Source organism: Scyliorhinus canicula, chromosome 1 (genome assembly GCF_902713615.1).
Source record: "Scyliorhinus canicula chromosome 1, sScyCan1.1, whole genome shotgun sequence".
NCBI classification, from domain to species: domain Eukaryota; kingdom Metazoa; phylum Chordata; class Chondrichthyes; order Carcharhiniformes; family Scyliorhinidae; genus Scyliorhinus; species Scyliorhinus canicula.
The window spans coordinates 57808465-57825669 of NC_052146.1; the positions used below are offsets into that span (position 1 = coordinate 57808465).

The 17205-nt window shown below is 43.5% G+C and overlaps 1 protein-coding gene across 1 annotated transcript in view; it reads left to right on the plus strand.

Annotated features, from left to right (window-relative positions):
- Positions 1-17205, plus strand: part of ksr2 (kinase suppressor of ras 2) — a 592582-nt gene that overhangs the window by 407983 nt on the left and 167394 nt on the right. The window contains 1 exon segment of the mRNA XM_038791136.1: positions 2172-2239. Within this exon segment, the coding sequence (XP_038647064.1) occupies positions 2172-2239 (68 nt within the window).

A 17205-nucleotide genomic window follows, 5' to 3' on the forward strand; every position in this document is an offset into this window, starting at 1 on the left:
TGCATATAAATTCTAAATGTAGTATTAACCCATATCTACTTCCAGATATTTGTTTTATTACAATGTGAACACATTGGAGAGAGTGAAAAAAAGAGGTTTCCAAGAATGCTTCCAGCAATGAGAAACTTCAGTTATGAGGATAGATTAGAGAAGTTGGGACTGTTCTCCATGGAAAGAAGAAGGCTAAAAGGAGATTTGATAGAGATGCTCTGCTTGCTGCAGAGAAAAAGAGGAAGTGAGAGCACTTAACTGCTTTTGATGTGATCCAAGAACTATCAGTCATAGCTAGATGTTCATAAACATTGCGGTTAGTTTCATAGCTGCGTATTTGAGATCCATTTAAGTGTGAAGGGAAATGAAATTAAACAAATCCAGACAGCTGTCAATCACAGCCTGGTAAAATCTAGGCTGCAGCCTATAACATGCATGTAAAAGTTCACGTTGCCAGAGGATGTAGGTGACCTAAGCAACAGACAACCACCAATAGCTGACATGAAATAAAAACATAATATGCTGAGAAAAACCCAGCACGTCTTGAAACATCAGAGGAGAGAAGAGCAGGGTTTATGGGCAGAACTCTTTCTCTCTCTCCCCCCCCCTCCCCCCCCCCCCCTCCACCCCCACCCCATTCACCCTCCCGGAGGCAGCCCATCATTCACCAGCAGCAGAATCTTCCAGTCCTGCCACTATCAACGGGGTTTCCCGTTTATCGGTGGGGCCAGAAGATCCCGCTGGCCGGAAAATCCCACCCAATGTTTTAAGTCCGTATGACACTTGTTCAGAACAATCATACGGACTCTAAATCATTGACTTTGCTTCTCTCTCCACAGATATTGCCAGACCAGCTAAGTCTCTCCAGCATGTTCTGTTATTATTTCAGGTTTCCAGCGCCCGCAGTATTTTGATTTTATTTAAGATATTTTATTCCAAAAATACACAATTTCAACAAAATACACAATCCAACACAACATAGTTTAACATTTTACATAGTTTTTCCCCTTATTATCCCTCCCTCCCTCCCCCGTGACGAATAGCTCCCCAAATAAAGTCATGAATGGCCTCCACTGCACTTCGAAGCCCTTGTCTGACCCCCTCAGAGCGAACTTTATCTTCTCCAGCCGAAGAAAGTCATATTAATCCCTCAACCAGGCCCCCACACCTGGTGGCATATCCGACCTACAATTCAAAAGCATCCTTCACCAGGAGTGGTGAAACTAACACTGTCAAGTTCCATCTGTGCACCGTGGCCCATTCATGCGTCACCTGGATCCCCAAATACCTGAACTGCTCCCTTGCCACCTCACATCCTCATCTATCCATCGACTTGGGGTCGACCTGTCCACCTTCGGTTCCATCACACAGTTAAAATCCCCACCCATATCCAGCTGGTGCATATCCAAGTCCTGAATCACCCCCAGTAACCTCTTTACAGACCTAGCGTCGCCCCAGTTAGGCACATACACGTTGACGAACACTACCAGCATCCCCTCTAACACCCCACTCATTATCACAAACCTTCCCCTGATCTCGCACCTCCCTGACTCCCACAAACCCCGTTTTCTTGCTCAATAAAATGGCTACCTCCCCTCGATTTTGAGTCAAACTCCTAGTGAAATATTTATCCCACCCTTCCCTTCCTCAGCCAAACCAGGTCCTTCACTCGGAGATGAGTCTCCTTCAAGAAAATCACCTACGCTCTGAAACTCTTCAGGTGTGCACAAAACCAGAATCCCTTGGCCGGGCCATTTAATCCACGGACATTCCATGTTACAATTCTTACCAGAGGCTTACACCTCCACCCCCCTCTATTGTCCGCCATCGGTAGTTTGCTATTATAATAACTGACATTCGCTCCGCTGAGGCCTGCAATAAAATGCCACAAATCTAGAGGGGATTGATGACCTTACCAGAGCAGCTGGGTTGACCAGAGTGCATCATGCCAAACAAGTAATTGGCAAAGACCTAAAAGACCAACCTCCCTCCCCTGTCAGCAAAGGGATTGGTACTTTATTTTTGAGATAACCTAAGATCACAAGAAATCATAGAAGCTTAAAATATCGGCAAAATGTAGGAAAGAGGCAACTGGGAACATATTTTAAAATGTCATTGATATTGGTATGGATATGAAGGAATTTTCCTTGAACAATATTTCAATGATTCTTTCTTACTAGGTTAAAGTGCCATAACAAATGCACCAAAGAAGCCCCACCTTGTCATTTACTCATCATTCATCGTGGAGGTAAGGTTTAAATATTCATATTTTGTAGTTATTTTTGTATTTCAACTTTGGAATGTTCTACTCATCTGTGTCTTTGTTATTTAATGCTGGAGACCTATAATAAAGATATCATCCAACTTTTAATTTGTATTAATCAAGTTAGTGAAGAATTACTGCTATTTTTGTATCTTCAAGCTCTTCTTCTAATGATTCATTGGGCCACATTCCAGTTTCTTTCCCTTGCGTTTTTTAATTTGAATAACGTGGCTCTTAGGCAACTGCCTCGTTGAGACCTCTTCCTTAAATTGAAAAATAATTCTGCATTAAATCATTCATTACATATTCTTTCTTTCAGTTTTATAAACATGTAAGTAAAATTTGTCTGATGTTAAATGAATCCATTTTACTCAGCAAAGCACAGGATGCATAACAGATTTTGAGATAGAAACAGAAAATGCTGGAAATACTCAGCAGGTCAGGTAGCATCTATGGATAGAGAAATAGTGATGTTTCAGATTAATGACCTTTTGTCAGAACACCATTGCCTGACTTGCTGAACATTTCCAACAATTTTAACATTTCTTGTTTCCAGTATTCACAACAGTTTACTTTTGTTTACTTTATGTGTTCAATGTTGTAATACAAAGTAATGTGACTCAATGAGGCATTGTCAGTGGAATTCGTCTTATAGATGTTATACTGTTTTTCAGTAATTATATATATCCACTGTAGTTCACATTGAGACCCTATTTTCATCTTCATCTGTAAAAGGATCTCTTATTCCTTGCATATAACATTTCACTCATAGCATTTTACTGGGTATGATCCAGTGTAGAATCAGATAACTTTAACAAAATAAATTTGTACTTCCAGTTGATAGCTGAAAAGGTGACATAACAAGATTTGACATTTTAAAACTTCCACTGTAACAGACAAACTAAAAGCACCGGAGAATCTACGCGGCCCCCCTGGCAATTCTCTGCGTGCGTTGGGCCGAGTGGCCGCTGTCTTGTTATGTTCTTAGCGTAGCATAAGCGGCTTCCTTGTTGTGTACTTGACAAAGGAAGGTTCAGACGTGGAGATAATGGTCAAATGTCTCTCTTGGTGGGTTGGTGATTTCGATGGTGGCATGGCCTTGTGAACACCATCAGTGACCCTGTGCATCAGGAACCAAGAAGTGGTCAAATCACTTCGCTTTCTCCGACCCGGCGGGGGGGGGGGGGTTGGAGAATGCAGCCCCTGATAACCAAAAAACTCACTTCACAAGTATACTTTACACTGCCCCTTAAGTAGTCTTTCAGTTTTTCCAGGACCCAGTCCAAAGTGATTCTTAGCTTTCCAAGTTTTACTTCTGTATATTTCCTTTCTCAGCCCTGTATCTTTTAACCACAGAACTGTCCATCAAATAACTTCTCCCTCTAGCCCAACTTTGTGAATCTTCAAGCCTTGTTTCAAATCCTCAAAAAATGTGGTCTTTTCAATCCAAGTATGAGCTACCATCCCCATTCCTAGACTGTAAACCATGTGAACCTCTGTCACAGATACCAGCAAACTAATTCTAGTTTCTGGGGTATCTTCGAAACCTTTCACCTCTCAAAGCTCATTTCCATGGCCCTAGGGCTGGATACAGATGCCTCTTCTGTAGGTTGACATGCCCTCAAAATCTAGTGTCACCCGTGTCATTGGCAACCTGCTTCATAACAACCTTACTTAGAACACAATACATATTCATTTCATATTATAAACAATACCAGGACGTGCGAGAAGTACAGACACAATTTGCATACGCATCTGCTGTCTTTCCCCGAATGTAGCAACAGCCACGCATAAAAATAAGTTATATGGGCAGCATGGTGGCGCAGTTGGTTAGCCCTGCTGCCTCACGGCGCCGAGGTCCCAGGTTCGATCCCGGCTCTGGGACACTGTCCATGTGGAGTTTGCACATTCTCCCCGTGTTTCGCGTGGGTTTCGCCCCCACAACCCAAAGATGTGCAGGCTAGGTGGATTGGCCAGGCTAAATTGCCCCTTAATTGGAAAAAAATAATTGGGTATTTTAAAGCTATAAAAAAGTATAATAAGTTATATTATTGTTACAGTCTCTGGCTGCTGGGATGCACACCCCGTTAATAAAATTACATAAAGCGTCATAGTTCATATCGCTACATTCATCCTGTGTCCGTTGTGAAATCAGTGATGTTCCTGTGCTCTTATGTGCTTGTAGTTCTGAGATCGCAGGAGCTATCACGAGTCCCCACAGCTGCTGCTGTCGTTCCAGCCTTTCTTGAATGTTTAATCTAAAAATTTAAAGGAAAAGTGGAAAAGTGTCCTGGTCGTCAGCAGGTGTTAGATGTTGTCCGTATAAAGCTTTTCCTGTATGGGCCGAACACGTGTGTTATTCAGGGGTTAGTAGTTCTCATATATTACAACCTTTGCAAATCTATTTTCCTTGTGGTTACGCGCCTAATTCTGTTGCGCTTGAACCCGACCCTGATGTTCCTGGTTAATTAGCCAGTTTACAATAACTCAACTATCTCAAATTCCTGAAGCTACTGCAAATATTGTGCCACTTGTAGTTACTTGTAAAGTAAAACACAAAAGATCCATTCTGCATGGGACAGAGTGGATTCACTGATCTGAATATATCTGACAATTCAAAACTTAAGATTTGTAAGTTCCAATTAAAAATGCATCTTCAGCTGTTTTTTTTATTACTTTATCAGAATTACAAAGCCCGAGCTCAGAGTGTGGAGAGGGGAAAACCCCTAATCCAGCTCCTCGCCTGCTCCAAAAAACAATTCAACTGAATACAAATTCATGGTCCCCACAAGAGAGACAGACCAAATCCAGGCATTAACAAGCACGGGTCAATTCTCTGCTGGTTTGAAAAGGGGGTGGAATAAGAGTTCTCTACCAGACGTTAATTTGTCACCACCCTTCTTTTGTTTAAACAAGAAACATGATCGTGGACATATTTTATTTACCCACCTGTCCTTGACACTTAATTCTGCAATCTCAGAATTAATACATCTATGTTGTGTCAGGGAGGTTTTAACCCTGAACTAATGAAACACCAGATTGGTCAGATGTATTTCAACTGTCATATGTATTTCCACTATCCTAACTTCCAATGAACACCATAAAACTAATATTTTTTTATTCTTACATACATGGTTTGGTACCCTGATTAAAATTCCTAATGTATCAAAATTACCCTGGAAATGTCAATGATAACCTTTGAAAAGAAAAATTTGTTAATTACACTCAAACAATGATATTTAAATCACAATGTCAGACGACTCGCAAACATAACCACACTCACAAAGGAAACCTAGCACTTCAGTGCTTTAACCAAAATAAGTTTGGTAAAAATCCTTCTGGAGCCTACTCAAAGTTGCAAATTATAAACTCAAGGTTACTTTACAGAAGATAAATCTTAGAGAGAGATTAACATTCACAGACCAAACACACACATTCTCACAGGTCGCAAATATCAGAGTTAACTGTGAGACAGCAGTTACACAATCGCTTAATTAAAATACTGAACAAGATCTGCCATTCTACTTCATCATAAAACATTACCTGTGTTATTCCATTTCAGTCAATTTCCACTGATTGATTTTATAGGCATTAGCTATTCTTAGAGACGCATATTTTTTTTGTGCAGGTGACCTGCTTGCTGAAATGGTTACATTTTTGTACAGAACTGAAGGAGGCAGAGAACTTGGAATAATGCCATTTGCATCTGTTACGTGATCTCAAACTTTAGTTATTCTTTCCTTTAATGTTACTCAAATTTCTTTCTTGTTCTTTAAACTGATTTCAATTTTCAATGTTCGCTATTTAACCAGTGTTTGAAAGAGATATTACTGGGTTTGTTTATTGATTCAAAAGAATTGAATTACTGCCGAGTTTTATCTGGACGGCTTGAAAGGCTTAATCTCAAACTGAAAACCGATCTCGCAAATTTGAAACAATCTGAAGTTCTTCTGGACAAGAATCCATTGTTAAGTTTCTAACCTTAATCTTGTATTGACTTTACTCCCCTTTCTTTGATTTGGGACGGGGATTTGTCATCCTCAGATATTTCTGAACAAAAAGCTGATTGAGCGTTTCAGCCCCTTTTTTTTACTGTGCATCAGTGTGTCTTATTGTAATCCACCGGCTTCCACTTTTATTAATTGGGTTACACGTTTCTGGACATTGTATCCTACCCTCCTCATTCCTCAATGGCCACGAAGTCTGATCTTTGGATTTTTACTTTATTTGATTTTTTTTCTTTTCTTTTCCTTTGGACATGTCTAAACTTTTAGTTAATTTAAAATGTCCATCCCCAGGGAGCCTGTTTCTTTCCCCTCTGCTTCCAGGAATGCTGCATGATCTTATGGGCTAATTGAGTTAGATTTCCCGAATTCTGTCGTATGCCAGCAATGCCAACGATGACTGTGGTGTCCTGATTTCCCGCAATGTTTACAGTTCCCTTTCATTACCCTATAGTCGTTAGCCATAATTGTAGCATTTTCCTGTGATTCATTTGCTGGTTTGCACAATCTGTACTGCCGCTATCTTTTCTCGCTTTATTGCTCTGCTTAAAATGATTTGGTGTGAATGTGGGAGAGTGAGAGCTCAATTCCTTTAAAATAGCATGTTTTTCAAACGGTGTGAAGGCTTTATATCTGTCATTTACATTATTAACACTGCACGAGGGTGCACTTAAGTTCTGTCATTTGTTCTTCTAACTGATGAACTAAGATGATTCCTGCCTTATTTGTTTTTGCCGTATCTCGTTTTTGTTTATCCCACCAGTTTCTTTGTTCTACGGGGGCTGCGACGGGATCCCACCCATCTCTGATTATTGTTTTTTTGTACAAGAGTATTTTGCTCTTATCCGTACGCCAGACTCATGGATCCCCGGGGGACCCCAGAAAAGTGGCCTCATGCCTCTCTTTTCCATGATGTGTTAACCATGTTGTCTCTATCACCCGGGTATCCGATGTGCTAGGCGACTGTGCTCAGAGGCTTTACCTATTGTCCACTCCCGGAGGGTGGCAGTCCTGGCTTGGCAGTGTGTCACGGTAAATTTCGCGACCCGTCATTCACTCAACAGTCTGTGCATCTCGGATTCCAAACTAACTCTGGCCGTCACGTAAGAGTTCAATTGCCCCCTTAATTCAGGCTCAGCATGGGCCCTCGAGCAGCCGGTTATAACTAAAGTATAGCAGACCAACAAAACAAAACCAAAGAAAAAACTAATTTTAAACTGAGTCTTTTACTTACTAGGCCTTGATACCAGATTCGTTGGATGTTGCTTCGCCGGCCATCCGTCTCGCTGTGTGACACTAATTTCTGGTCAAAGGTTTGACTACTCGCCTTGTCCACCGGCTTGAGCGGCGTCTGGCTCAGCAACATCCTGCCGACTACGCCAAATGTTGGCGGTGAAAATATTCACACGGAGGCCTGAGGACGAGTAAAGAAACAGTTTATTCTATCAGATCTGGGAGAAAAGGCCTGAGGCTCCACATCCTATTGACAGCACCCTTTTCACACTTGAGCTAAGGCTCACATGGGTTAATATGCAGATTAAAGGGGCGGAATTAGATGTATTCTTATTCACATACAATCAATCAACTATATTCACGTCACACTTCATTACATGCAGTCAATCAATTTTCTTAGCATCCCAGTTATCACATATATTGTTAAAGCGGGTGTTGTCTTACTTGCCCCTAACTTCATGCAGAAATCACTCAAGACTAACATAATGATGTCCTGTCTGCAGCTGGTGTCCTTGATCTTATCAAGGACACATAGCATTTCTTGTTCTGTGAAGCTGTTATCAGCGGCTGTCGAAATATTCCCTAGGTTCTCATGAGGTAGTTTACACAGTTTGTAAATTATTGTTAAAGGAAAGTGGCTAGGGCAGCCATTTTGTGCCATTAGTATTGCTAAAATAGCTAACAGCCATTACGTGTCCTTTCTGATATTAACAAGCATTGTGTACACACTATCTATTTCTACAAATTGCTTCTTTGAAACAGGCATCTAAGCCAATGAGTACCTTTTGTCTAATCAGAACTATTCAAAAGTAATATAGGAGCACAAATGTCGTTCCAGAGCCACCTATAATTTATATCATAGTCCAGTATCAGAAAATGCCCTCCAACAGGCCCACATTCTTACTCTCCTAAAACCAACATAAGCTTCTGGAGTTGCTTGTATGGAGTTCAATGCAGAAATCCAGAAGTTGCTCTCAGTAATTCTATCTTCCCCATAGGTACACTGTTGAAGTCCCCTCAGATTATAATTCAGATAAAAATCACTGAACCAATGTGAATTTGCCTGTTTATGCTATCAGCTGCTGTACAAACCCATGTAACACCTTGTTATGAATGAATTGTAATTGAGTTTTTCACATTGTACTAAGTTAATAATTGCTGATGAAAACTGTTATGGCCCCGAAAAATAATTTCACACTTGTCAAGTATCTCCATTATGATAGAAAAAAAACCTTCCAAAATAATCTATTACAATGTGTTTATGGAATGCTCTCCAGCGATATCATTTGTATGTATCCGCCACTGTTGAATCCGCGGAAGGCAGAACGCATAGACAAAGTTGAAATTCCAAAACAAGGTTTATATCAATACAATGACAATATACCTCTACTCCCCGGAGGGTCTCCTAACCCCACCTGCAACTAGGCAGGGGTTTATATACACTCCGGCTCTCCTTGTAAAGGGGAAATCCAGCCACCTTAAAGGGGAAGACATGCCTGCCTTAAAGGGGAAATTCATATTCCAGGGAGATCATGGGAAATTGTATGGTCCTGATCCCGGGACCTCCATTAGGGTTATAACACCCACTAATATATTTTACTCTCTCTAAAATTTAGTTTAAAATTCATCAGTGCATTTTACTTCCTGGTTTTCTGACTGTGAGAATACTTCAATCTCATTTGCTGCCTACCCAGCATTTTTTTTAAATTAATTTTCTACAGGATGTGCTTCACTGGCTAGGTCAGCATTTGTTGCCCATCCATAATTGCCCTGGAGAAGGTGATGGTGAGCTGTCTTATTGAACCGCTGCAGTTCATGTGGTGTAGGTACACCCACTATTATGAATGAAATGAAATGAAAATCGTTTATTGTCACAAGTAGGCTTCAAATGAAGTTACTGTGAAAAGCCCCTGGTCGCCACATTCCGGCGCCTGTTTGGGGAGGCTGGTATGGGAGGACGTTTAGGGAGGGAGTTCCAGGATTTTGAGCCAGCGACAGTGAAGAAATGGCAAAATATTTACAAGTCAGGATGGTGGGTGACTTTGAGGGGACTTGGTAGTGTTCCCATGTACATGCTGCCCTTGTCATTCTAGATGATCGTGATTGTGGGTTTGGAAGGTGCTGCTTAAGAAGCATTGGTGAGTTCCTGCAGTGCATCTTATAGATCGTACACACTGCTGCGACTGTGCATCAGTGGTGGAGGGAGTGAATGTTTCTGGAAGGGGTGCCAATCAAGCGGCTGCTTTGTCTTGGATGGTGTTGAGCTTCTTGAATGTTGTTGGAGCTGGACTCATCCAGGCAAGTGGGGAGTATTCCATCACACTCTTGAGATGTGCCTTGTAGGTGGTGGACATGCTTTGGGGAGTCAGGAGGTGAGTTACTCGCCGCAGTATCCCTTGCCTCTGATCTTCTCTTGTAGCTAAAGTTTTTATATGGCTAATCCAGTCAGTTTGTGGTCAATGGTAACCACCAGGATGTTGATCGTGGGGGATTCAGTGACGGTAGTGTCATTGAATGTTAAGAGGCGATGGTTTGATTCTTTTTTATGGGAGATGGCCATTGCCTGGTACTTGTGCGGCATGAATGATACTTGTCAGCCCAAGCCTGGATATTGTCCACGTCCTGCTGCATTTGCATGTGGTCTGCTTCAGTGTCTAAGGTGTTGCGAATGGTTATGAACATTGTACAATCATGTTGGAAGATGTTGGAAAGAAGGTCATTGATGAAGCAGCTGAAGATGGTTGGGCCTAGGAAATTATTCTGAGGAACTCCTGCAGTGAAGGCGCGGGACCACAGCATGGTGGCACGGTGGTTAGCACTGCTGCTTCACAGAGCCAAGAGCCCAGGTTAAATTTCCACCTTGGTTGACTGTGTGGAGTTTGTACGTTCTCCGCATGTCTGTGTGGGTTTCCTCTGGCCTCTCTGAATTCCTCCTACAGTCCAAAAATGTGCAGCTTAGGTAGATTGGCTATACGAAATTGCCCCTTAGTGTCCAAAGGTTAGGTGGAGTTGCGGGGTAGTGGGCCAAGGTAGGTTGCTGGCTCACCGGGTCGGTGCAGAATCAGTGGGCCAAATGGCCTCCTTCTGCACTGTAGGGTTTCTATGATTCTTTAATTGAGATGACTTGTCTCCAACCACCGCAACCACCTTCCATTGTGCTAGGTTTCACTCCAACCAGAGGAGTGTTTTGCCCCTGATTCCCATTGATTCCTGTTTTGCTAGGGCTCCTTGATGCCATACTTGATCAAATGTTGCCTTAATGTCAAGAGCAGTCACTCTCCCCTCACCTCTGGAGTTCAGCTCTTTTGTTCATGCTTGAACCAAGGCTGCAAGGAGGTCAGGAGCTGTGCCACCCTGGCAGAACCCAAACTGAGTGACAGTGAGCAGGTTATCGCTGAATAGGCGCCACTTGATAGCTCTATTGATGACCTCTTCCATCACTTCTTTTTAAATTTAAAGTACACAATTATTTTTTTCGAATTAAGAGCCAATTTAGCGTGGCCAATCCACATCTGCACATTTTTGGGTTGTGGGGACGAAACCCTGCGAACACTTGGAGAATGTGCAAACTCCAAATGCTCAATGACCCAAGGCCAGGATCGAATCTTGGACCTCGGTGCCGTGAGGCAGCAGTGCTAACTACTGCGCCACCTTTTCATCACTTTCCTGATGCCTGAGAGTAGACTGATAGGGCAGTAATTGGCCAGGTTATATTTGTCCTGCCTTTTGTGTGCAGGACATACATGGATGATTTTCCACATTGCCAGGTAGGTGCCAGTGTTGTAGCTATACTGGAACAGCTTGACTCGGGGCACAGCAAGTTCTGGAGCACAAATCTTAAGTACTATTGCCAGAGAAATGTCAGGAGAAATAGCCATCTCCAGTGCCATCAGCCATTTCTTGATATCACGTAGCTGAATTGAATTGGCTGAAGACTGGCATCTGTGTGCTGGGGACCTCTGGAGGAGACCGCAATGGATCATCCACTTTATACTTCTGGCTAAAGATTATTGCGAATGCTTCAGCCTTCTCTTTTGCACAGATGTGCTGGGCTCCTCCATCATTGAGAATAGGGATATTTGTGGAGTCTCCTCCTCTAGTGAGTTGTTTAGTTGCCCACCATTCATGACTGGATGTGGCAGGACTAAAGACTTGGATCTGATCCATTGGTTTTGGGATCACTCAGCACAGTCTATCACTTGCTGCTTATGTTGTTTGGCATGCAAGTAGTCCCGTGTTGTAGCTTCACCAGGTTGACACCTCATTTTTTGGTATGACTGGTGTTGCTCCTGACATGCCCACCTGCACTCTTCATTAAGCCAGGGTTGATCTCATGGCTTGGTGGTAAAGGTAGAGTGGAGAATGTGCCAGGCCATGAGATTGTGGCTCAGTACAATTCTGCTGCTGCTGACGGCCCACTGGACCTCATGGATGCCCAGTCTTGAGTTGCTAGATCTGTTCTGAATCTATCCCATTTAGCACAATGGTAGTGCCACACAACACAATGGACGGTATCCTCATTGTGAAGGCGGGACTTCGTCTCCACAAAGACTCCACCAAGGTCACTCCTACCGACACTGTCATGGACAGTTGCATATGCAGCAGGCAGGTTGGTGAGGATGAGGGCAAGTACGCTTTACCCTCAAAGAACAAAGCACAATACAGCAGAGGAAGGCCTTTCGGCCCTCCAAGCCTGTACTGGTCATGATGCCAGCCTTGGCCAAAACCTTCAGCATTTCCTTGTGCCGTATCCCTCAATTCTCAACCTATCCATGTATTTGTCAAGGTGCTTTTTGAACGCCATTAATGTATCTGCTTCCACACCCTCTCCTAGCAATGTGTTCAAGGCACTCCCCACCCTCTGCATAAAAACCATGTCTCGCACATCTCCTCAAAGACACCACACACATTAAATCTATGCCTCTAGTGACTGATCTTGCCATCCTGTACCAGCCTCCCCGAACAGGCACCAGAATGTGGCGACTAGGGGCTTTTCACAGTAACTTCATTGAAGCCTACTTGTGACAATAAGCGATTTTCATTTCATTTCATTTTCATTTCATCCTGGAAAAGAGTGCCTGCTCATCCACTCTATTCATCTTGTAGACCTCTATCAGGTCACCCGTCAACCTGTGCCTTTCTAATGAAAACAGTCCGAGTCTATCAGCCTCTCCGCATAGCTAAAATCCTCCAGACCAGGCAACATCCTGTTCTGTACAACTGTAGCATGACTTGCCGATTTTTATACTCGATGCCAGTCCAATGAAGGCAAGCATTCCGTATGCCTTCTTGACTACCTTGTCCACTTGTGTTGCCACTTTCAAAGATCTGTGGACCTGCACGCCCAGATCTCTCTGACTTTCTATATTGCTAAGAGTTTTGCCATTTCGGTATATTCCCCCTCTATGTTAAACCTACCAAATTGCATTACCTCACATTTGTCTGGATTAAACTCTATTTGCCATTTCTCTGCCCAAGTCTCCAACCTATCTATGTCCTGCTGTATCCTCTGACAATCCTCAACACTATCTGCCACTCAACTAACCTTAGTGTCATTCATGAACTTACTAATCAGACCAGCTACATTTTCCTTCAAATCGTTTCTGTATACTACAAACAACAGAGGCCCCAGCACAGGTCCCTGTGGATCACCAGTAGTCACAACTTTCCATTCAGAAAAACACCCTTCCAACGCTACCTTTGCCTTCTGTGACCGACCCAATTCTGTATCCATCTTACCACCTCACCTCTGATCCCGTGTGACTTCACCTTTTATATCTGTCTGTCATGAGGCACCTTGTCAAAGGCTCACTGAAGTCCATGTAAACAACATCCACCGCCCTCCCCTCATCAATCATCTTTGTTACGCCCAAAAAACGCATTCAAGTTAGTGAGGCACGACCTCCCCTTCACAAAACCATGCTGCCTATCGCTACTGAGCCATTTCTTTCCAAACGGGTATAAACCCTGTCCCTGAGCATTCTCTCCAATAATGTACCTACGACTGACAAGAGGCTCAGCGGCCTATAGTTTCCTGGATTATCCCTGCTACCTTTCTTAAACAACTCCCACAATTCCGATGTTGATTGACCCTCCAACAACCACACCCAGTCAAATAAATCAAATCAAATCCATCCAAATTCTTCTATTCCTTTCTAATGTTATCGGAATTTGACTTTCCCTAGTTTTGCACCTTCATGCAAGGGTTAACCTTATCCCTATCCAAAAGTACCCTAAAACTTATGGAATTGTGGCCACTACTCCTAAAATGTTGCCCTAATGAAACGTCAACCACCTGTCCAGGCTCATTCCGCAGTACCAGATCCAGCACTGCCCCTTCCGTCGTTGGACTATCTACATATTGCATCACGAAGCCTTCCTGGATACACCTTACAAACTCTGCCCCATCCAAGCCCCTGGCACTAAGTGAGTTCCAGTCACTTTAGGGGAAATTAAAATTCCCTACCACAACAGCCCTGTTACTTTTGCACTTATCCAAAATCTCTCAACCTATCTGCTCCTCTATCTCTCGCTGGCAGTTGGGGGGGGGCAGTAATAATTGTGATTGTCCCCTTCCTGTTCTTGAGCTCTCCCCAGATTGCCTCATTGTATAAGCCCTCCAAGGTGTCCTCCCGCAGTGCAGCTATAATATTCTCCTTAACTAGTAATGCAACTCCCCCACGCATTTTACAGCCCCCTCTATCGCTATTGAAGCATCTATATCCTCCAACGTTCAGGTGCTACTCCTGCCCTTCCTTTAACCACATTTCTGTGATAGCCACAACATCATAATTCCATGTACTAATAAGTGCTCTTAAGTTCATCTGCCTTACCAGCTATACTTCTGGTTTGAAACAAATACACTCCGAACCATTGCATTTGAGCAGGCAGGGTGATGTTGTTCTCTTATGTTTGTTCTCTATTTCCCCTTCAGTTATTACACCTTCTAAGCTAACACTCTGGTGTGTGTCCCCCCCCCCCCCCCCCCCCCCCCCGCCATACTATTTAAATCCTCCTCCCAGCCAGGATATTGGTGCCATTCCACTGTAGACCCGTCCTTCTTGTACAGGTCACACCTGCCCCGGAAGAGATCCTAATGGTCCAGAAATCTGAAACCCTCCCTCCTACACCACCAGTTTAGCCACATGTTTAGCTGCATTGTCCTCCTATTTCTAGCCTCACTAGCACATGGCACGGGAAGTAATACTGAGTTTATAACCCTAGAAGTTCTGCTTTTTAGCTTCCTGCCTCACTCCCTGAACTACTTCTGCAGAATCTCATCACTCTTCCTGCTTATGTCGTTAATATCTATGTGTACTACGGCCTCTGGCTTTTCACCTTCCCCCTCCTGTTGGTTCCACCACTACCTATTGCAGATCCAGTCTAGCAGTTATTGTAGTGATCCTGTATGTGCATGTACATATGGGGTTAATGTGTAATCAGTAGAATCAGATGATCAATAGAGGGCAGTACTAACAGGGGTATAAATGCAAGCTGATTCTGCTCCCCATTCTCTTTTGGGTGTATTGTGACAAGAGGCTAGGAGTATAGATTAGCTCAGAGTGTTAGTGTAGATAAACATAGTTACTGCATTCAGATCTTGTTAACCTTATTGCTCGTGGGCAGCACGGTGGCACAGTGGTTAGCATTGCTGCCTACGGCGCTGAGGACCTGGGTTCGAATCCCGGCCCTGGGTCACTGTCTGTGAGGAGTTTGCACATTCTCCCCGTGTCTGCGTGGGTTTTCGCCCCAACAACCCAAAAGATGTGCAGTGTAGGTGGATTGGCCGCGCTAAATTGCCCCTTAATTGGAAAAAATATTGGGTACTCTAATTTTAAAAAAAACCTTATGCTCGTATAAATATTAAAGTAAAAACTCACAAAATTATTGTTTTAGTACTCAATAAATCTTTCTTATTACTGGATGACTTTGAGTCTTTCTCATTGAGATTCAGAAAACCTCATCAACAACAGTATTGAGTAACGTATATTACATTCAGTAGTTAACATAACATACCAGAATTGTAATAAAACAGTTATGTCCTTTAGGACTCGGCCAGCTCGGTCAGTAGTGATGCTACCGAACCACCTTTGGTGAAGGACATTGAAGTCCCCTCCCCAGAATACATTCTGTGCCCTTAACCACCTTCAATACTTCCTCCAAGTGGTGTTCAACAGGAGGAGTACTGATTCATCAGCTGAGGGTGGACTGTATGTGGTCATCAACAGGAGGTTTCCTTGTCCATGTTTGACCTGAGGCCATGCGACTTCATGGGGTCCAGAGTGGTTGTTGAGGATTCCCTGCGCAACTCAGTCCCGACTGTATACCACTGTGTCACCAGCTCTGCTTGGTCTGTCCTGCCGGTGGGACAGGACAGGACAGGATGGTAAAACTGGTGTCTGTAAGGTAAGATTCAATCAGTATGACTATGTCAGGCTGTTGCGTGACTAGTCTGTGAGACAGCTCTCCCAATTTTGACAGACGTAGAAGGATTTGCAGGGTTAACAGGGCTAGGTTTGCTGTTTCCAATGCCTAGGTCGAGGCCAGGTGGTCTATCCAGTTTCTTTACTTTGCAGCAGCTTGAGTGGCTTGCTAGGCCATTTCAGAGGATGTTTGAAAGTTAACTACATTGATGTGGATCTGGACTCACATGTAGGCTAGACCAGGTAAGGGTGGCAGATTTCCTTCCCGAAAGGACAGTCACAAACCAGCTGGGTATTTTTCTGACAATCGACAAGCGACAATGGTTTTACGGACAGATAATTCCAGATACTTTATTGGATTCAATTTCCACCATCTGCTGTGGTGGGATTCGAACCCAAAGTATTACCCTGGGTCTCTGGGTCACCTATACAGTGACAGTACCACTACACCATCGCCTCCCCTTAAATCACTGTTGCTGAATGCCTGGCCATCCCTTTGCTTTGGTGCCAAATTCAAACAAATTGGCAGGAAAGGGGAAATCCACACCGCAGAAATCACAAGACCTTCTCGGGCAGCTTTCTTTGAGGACAGCAGCGAGAGCAATCGCTTCACTACTGAGCGTGAAATCTGGGCCACTGTGACTGTTAGGCCATTGGACTTACGAAGCCCAATAGTCTAAAGCAGGCTGGAGTTGAATCTGGCTGTCGTATCCCAGAAATTGGCACACTAAACATGGAATTAATAATCTGTAGCAAACATAAAGAGACCAGATATTTACAATGCCATTTCCCAGAATCTGGACCAATACATTGGCAATACAAAAGTGGCTTTATTTTGTTTGATCACTCGCGCAAATGATACAAAAGGAAAATAGAGCTATTTTGTCGCAAGGCCAATTTTTCAAATGAACCACAAATCGGCTTCTCTGACTTTAATCATCTGAGGGTTATTTTGAAAACCATAAATGCAAGTTGTCGTGAGTCCAGATGCTCAGATGTCCTTGTTATCTTTATAAGTACAGTACCTTTATAAGGGTGGCACGGTAGCACAGTGGTTAGTACTGTTGCTTCATAGCGCCATGTCCCAGGTTCGATTCCCAGCTTGGGTCACTGTCTGTGCGGAGTCTGCAAGTTTTCCTTGTGTTTGTTTGGGTTTCCTCCGGGTGCTCTGGTTTCCTCCCACAAGTCCCGAAAGACATGGGGCGTGATTCTCCGCACCCGGGAGAATTGTGAGGCTGGCGTCAAAACCGGGCGGGTTTGACGCCCAGCCTCCGCCCCCCCGACCGGGAAA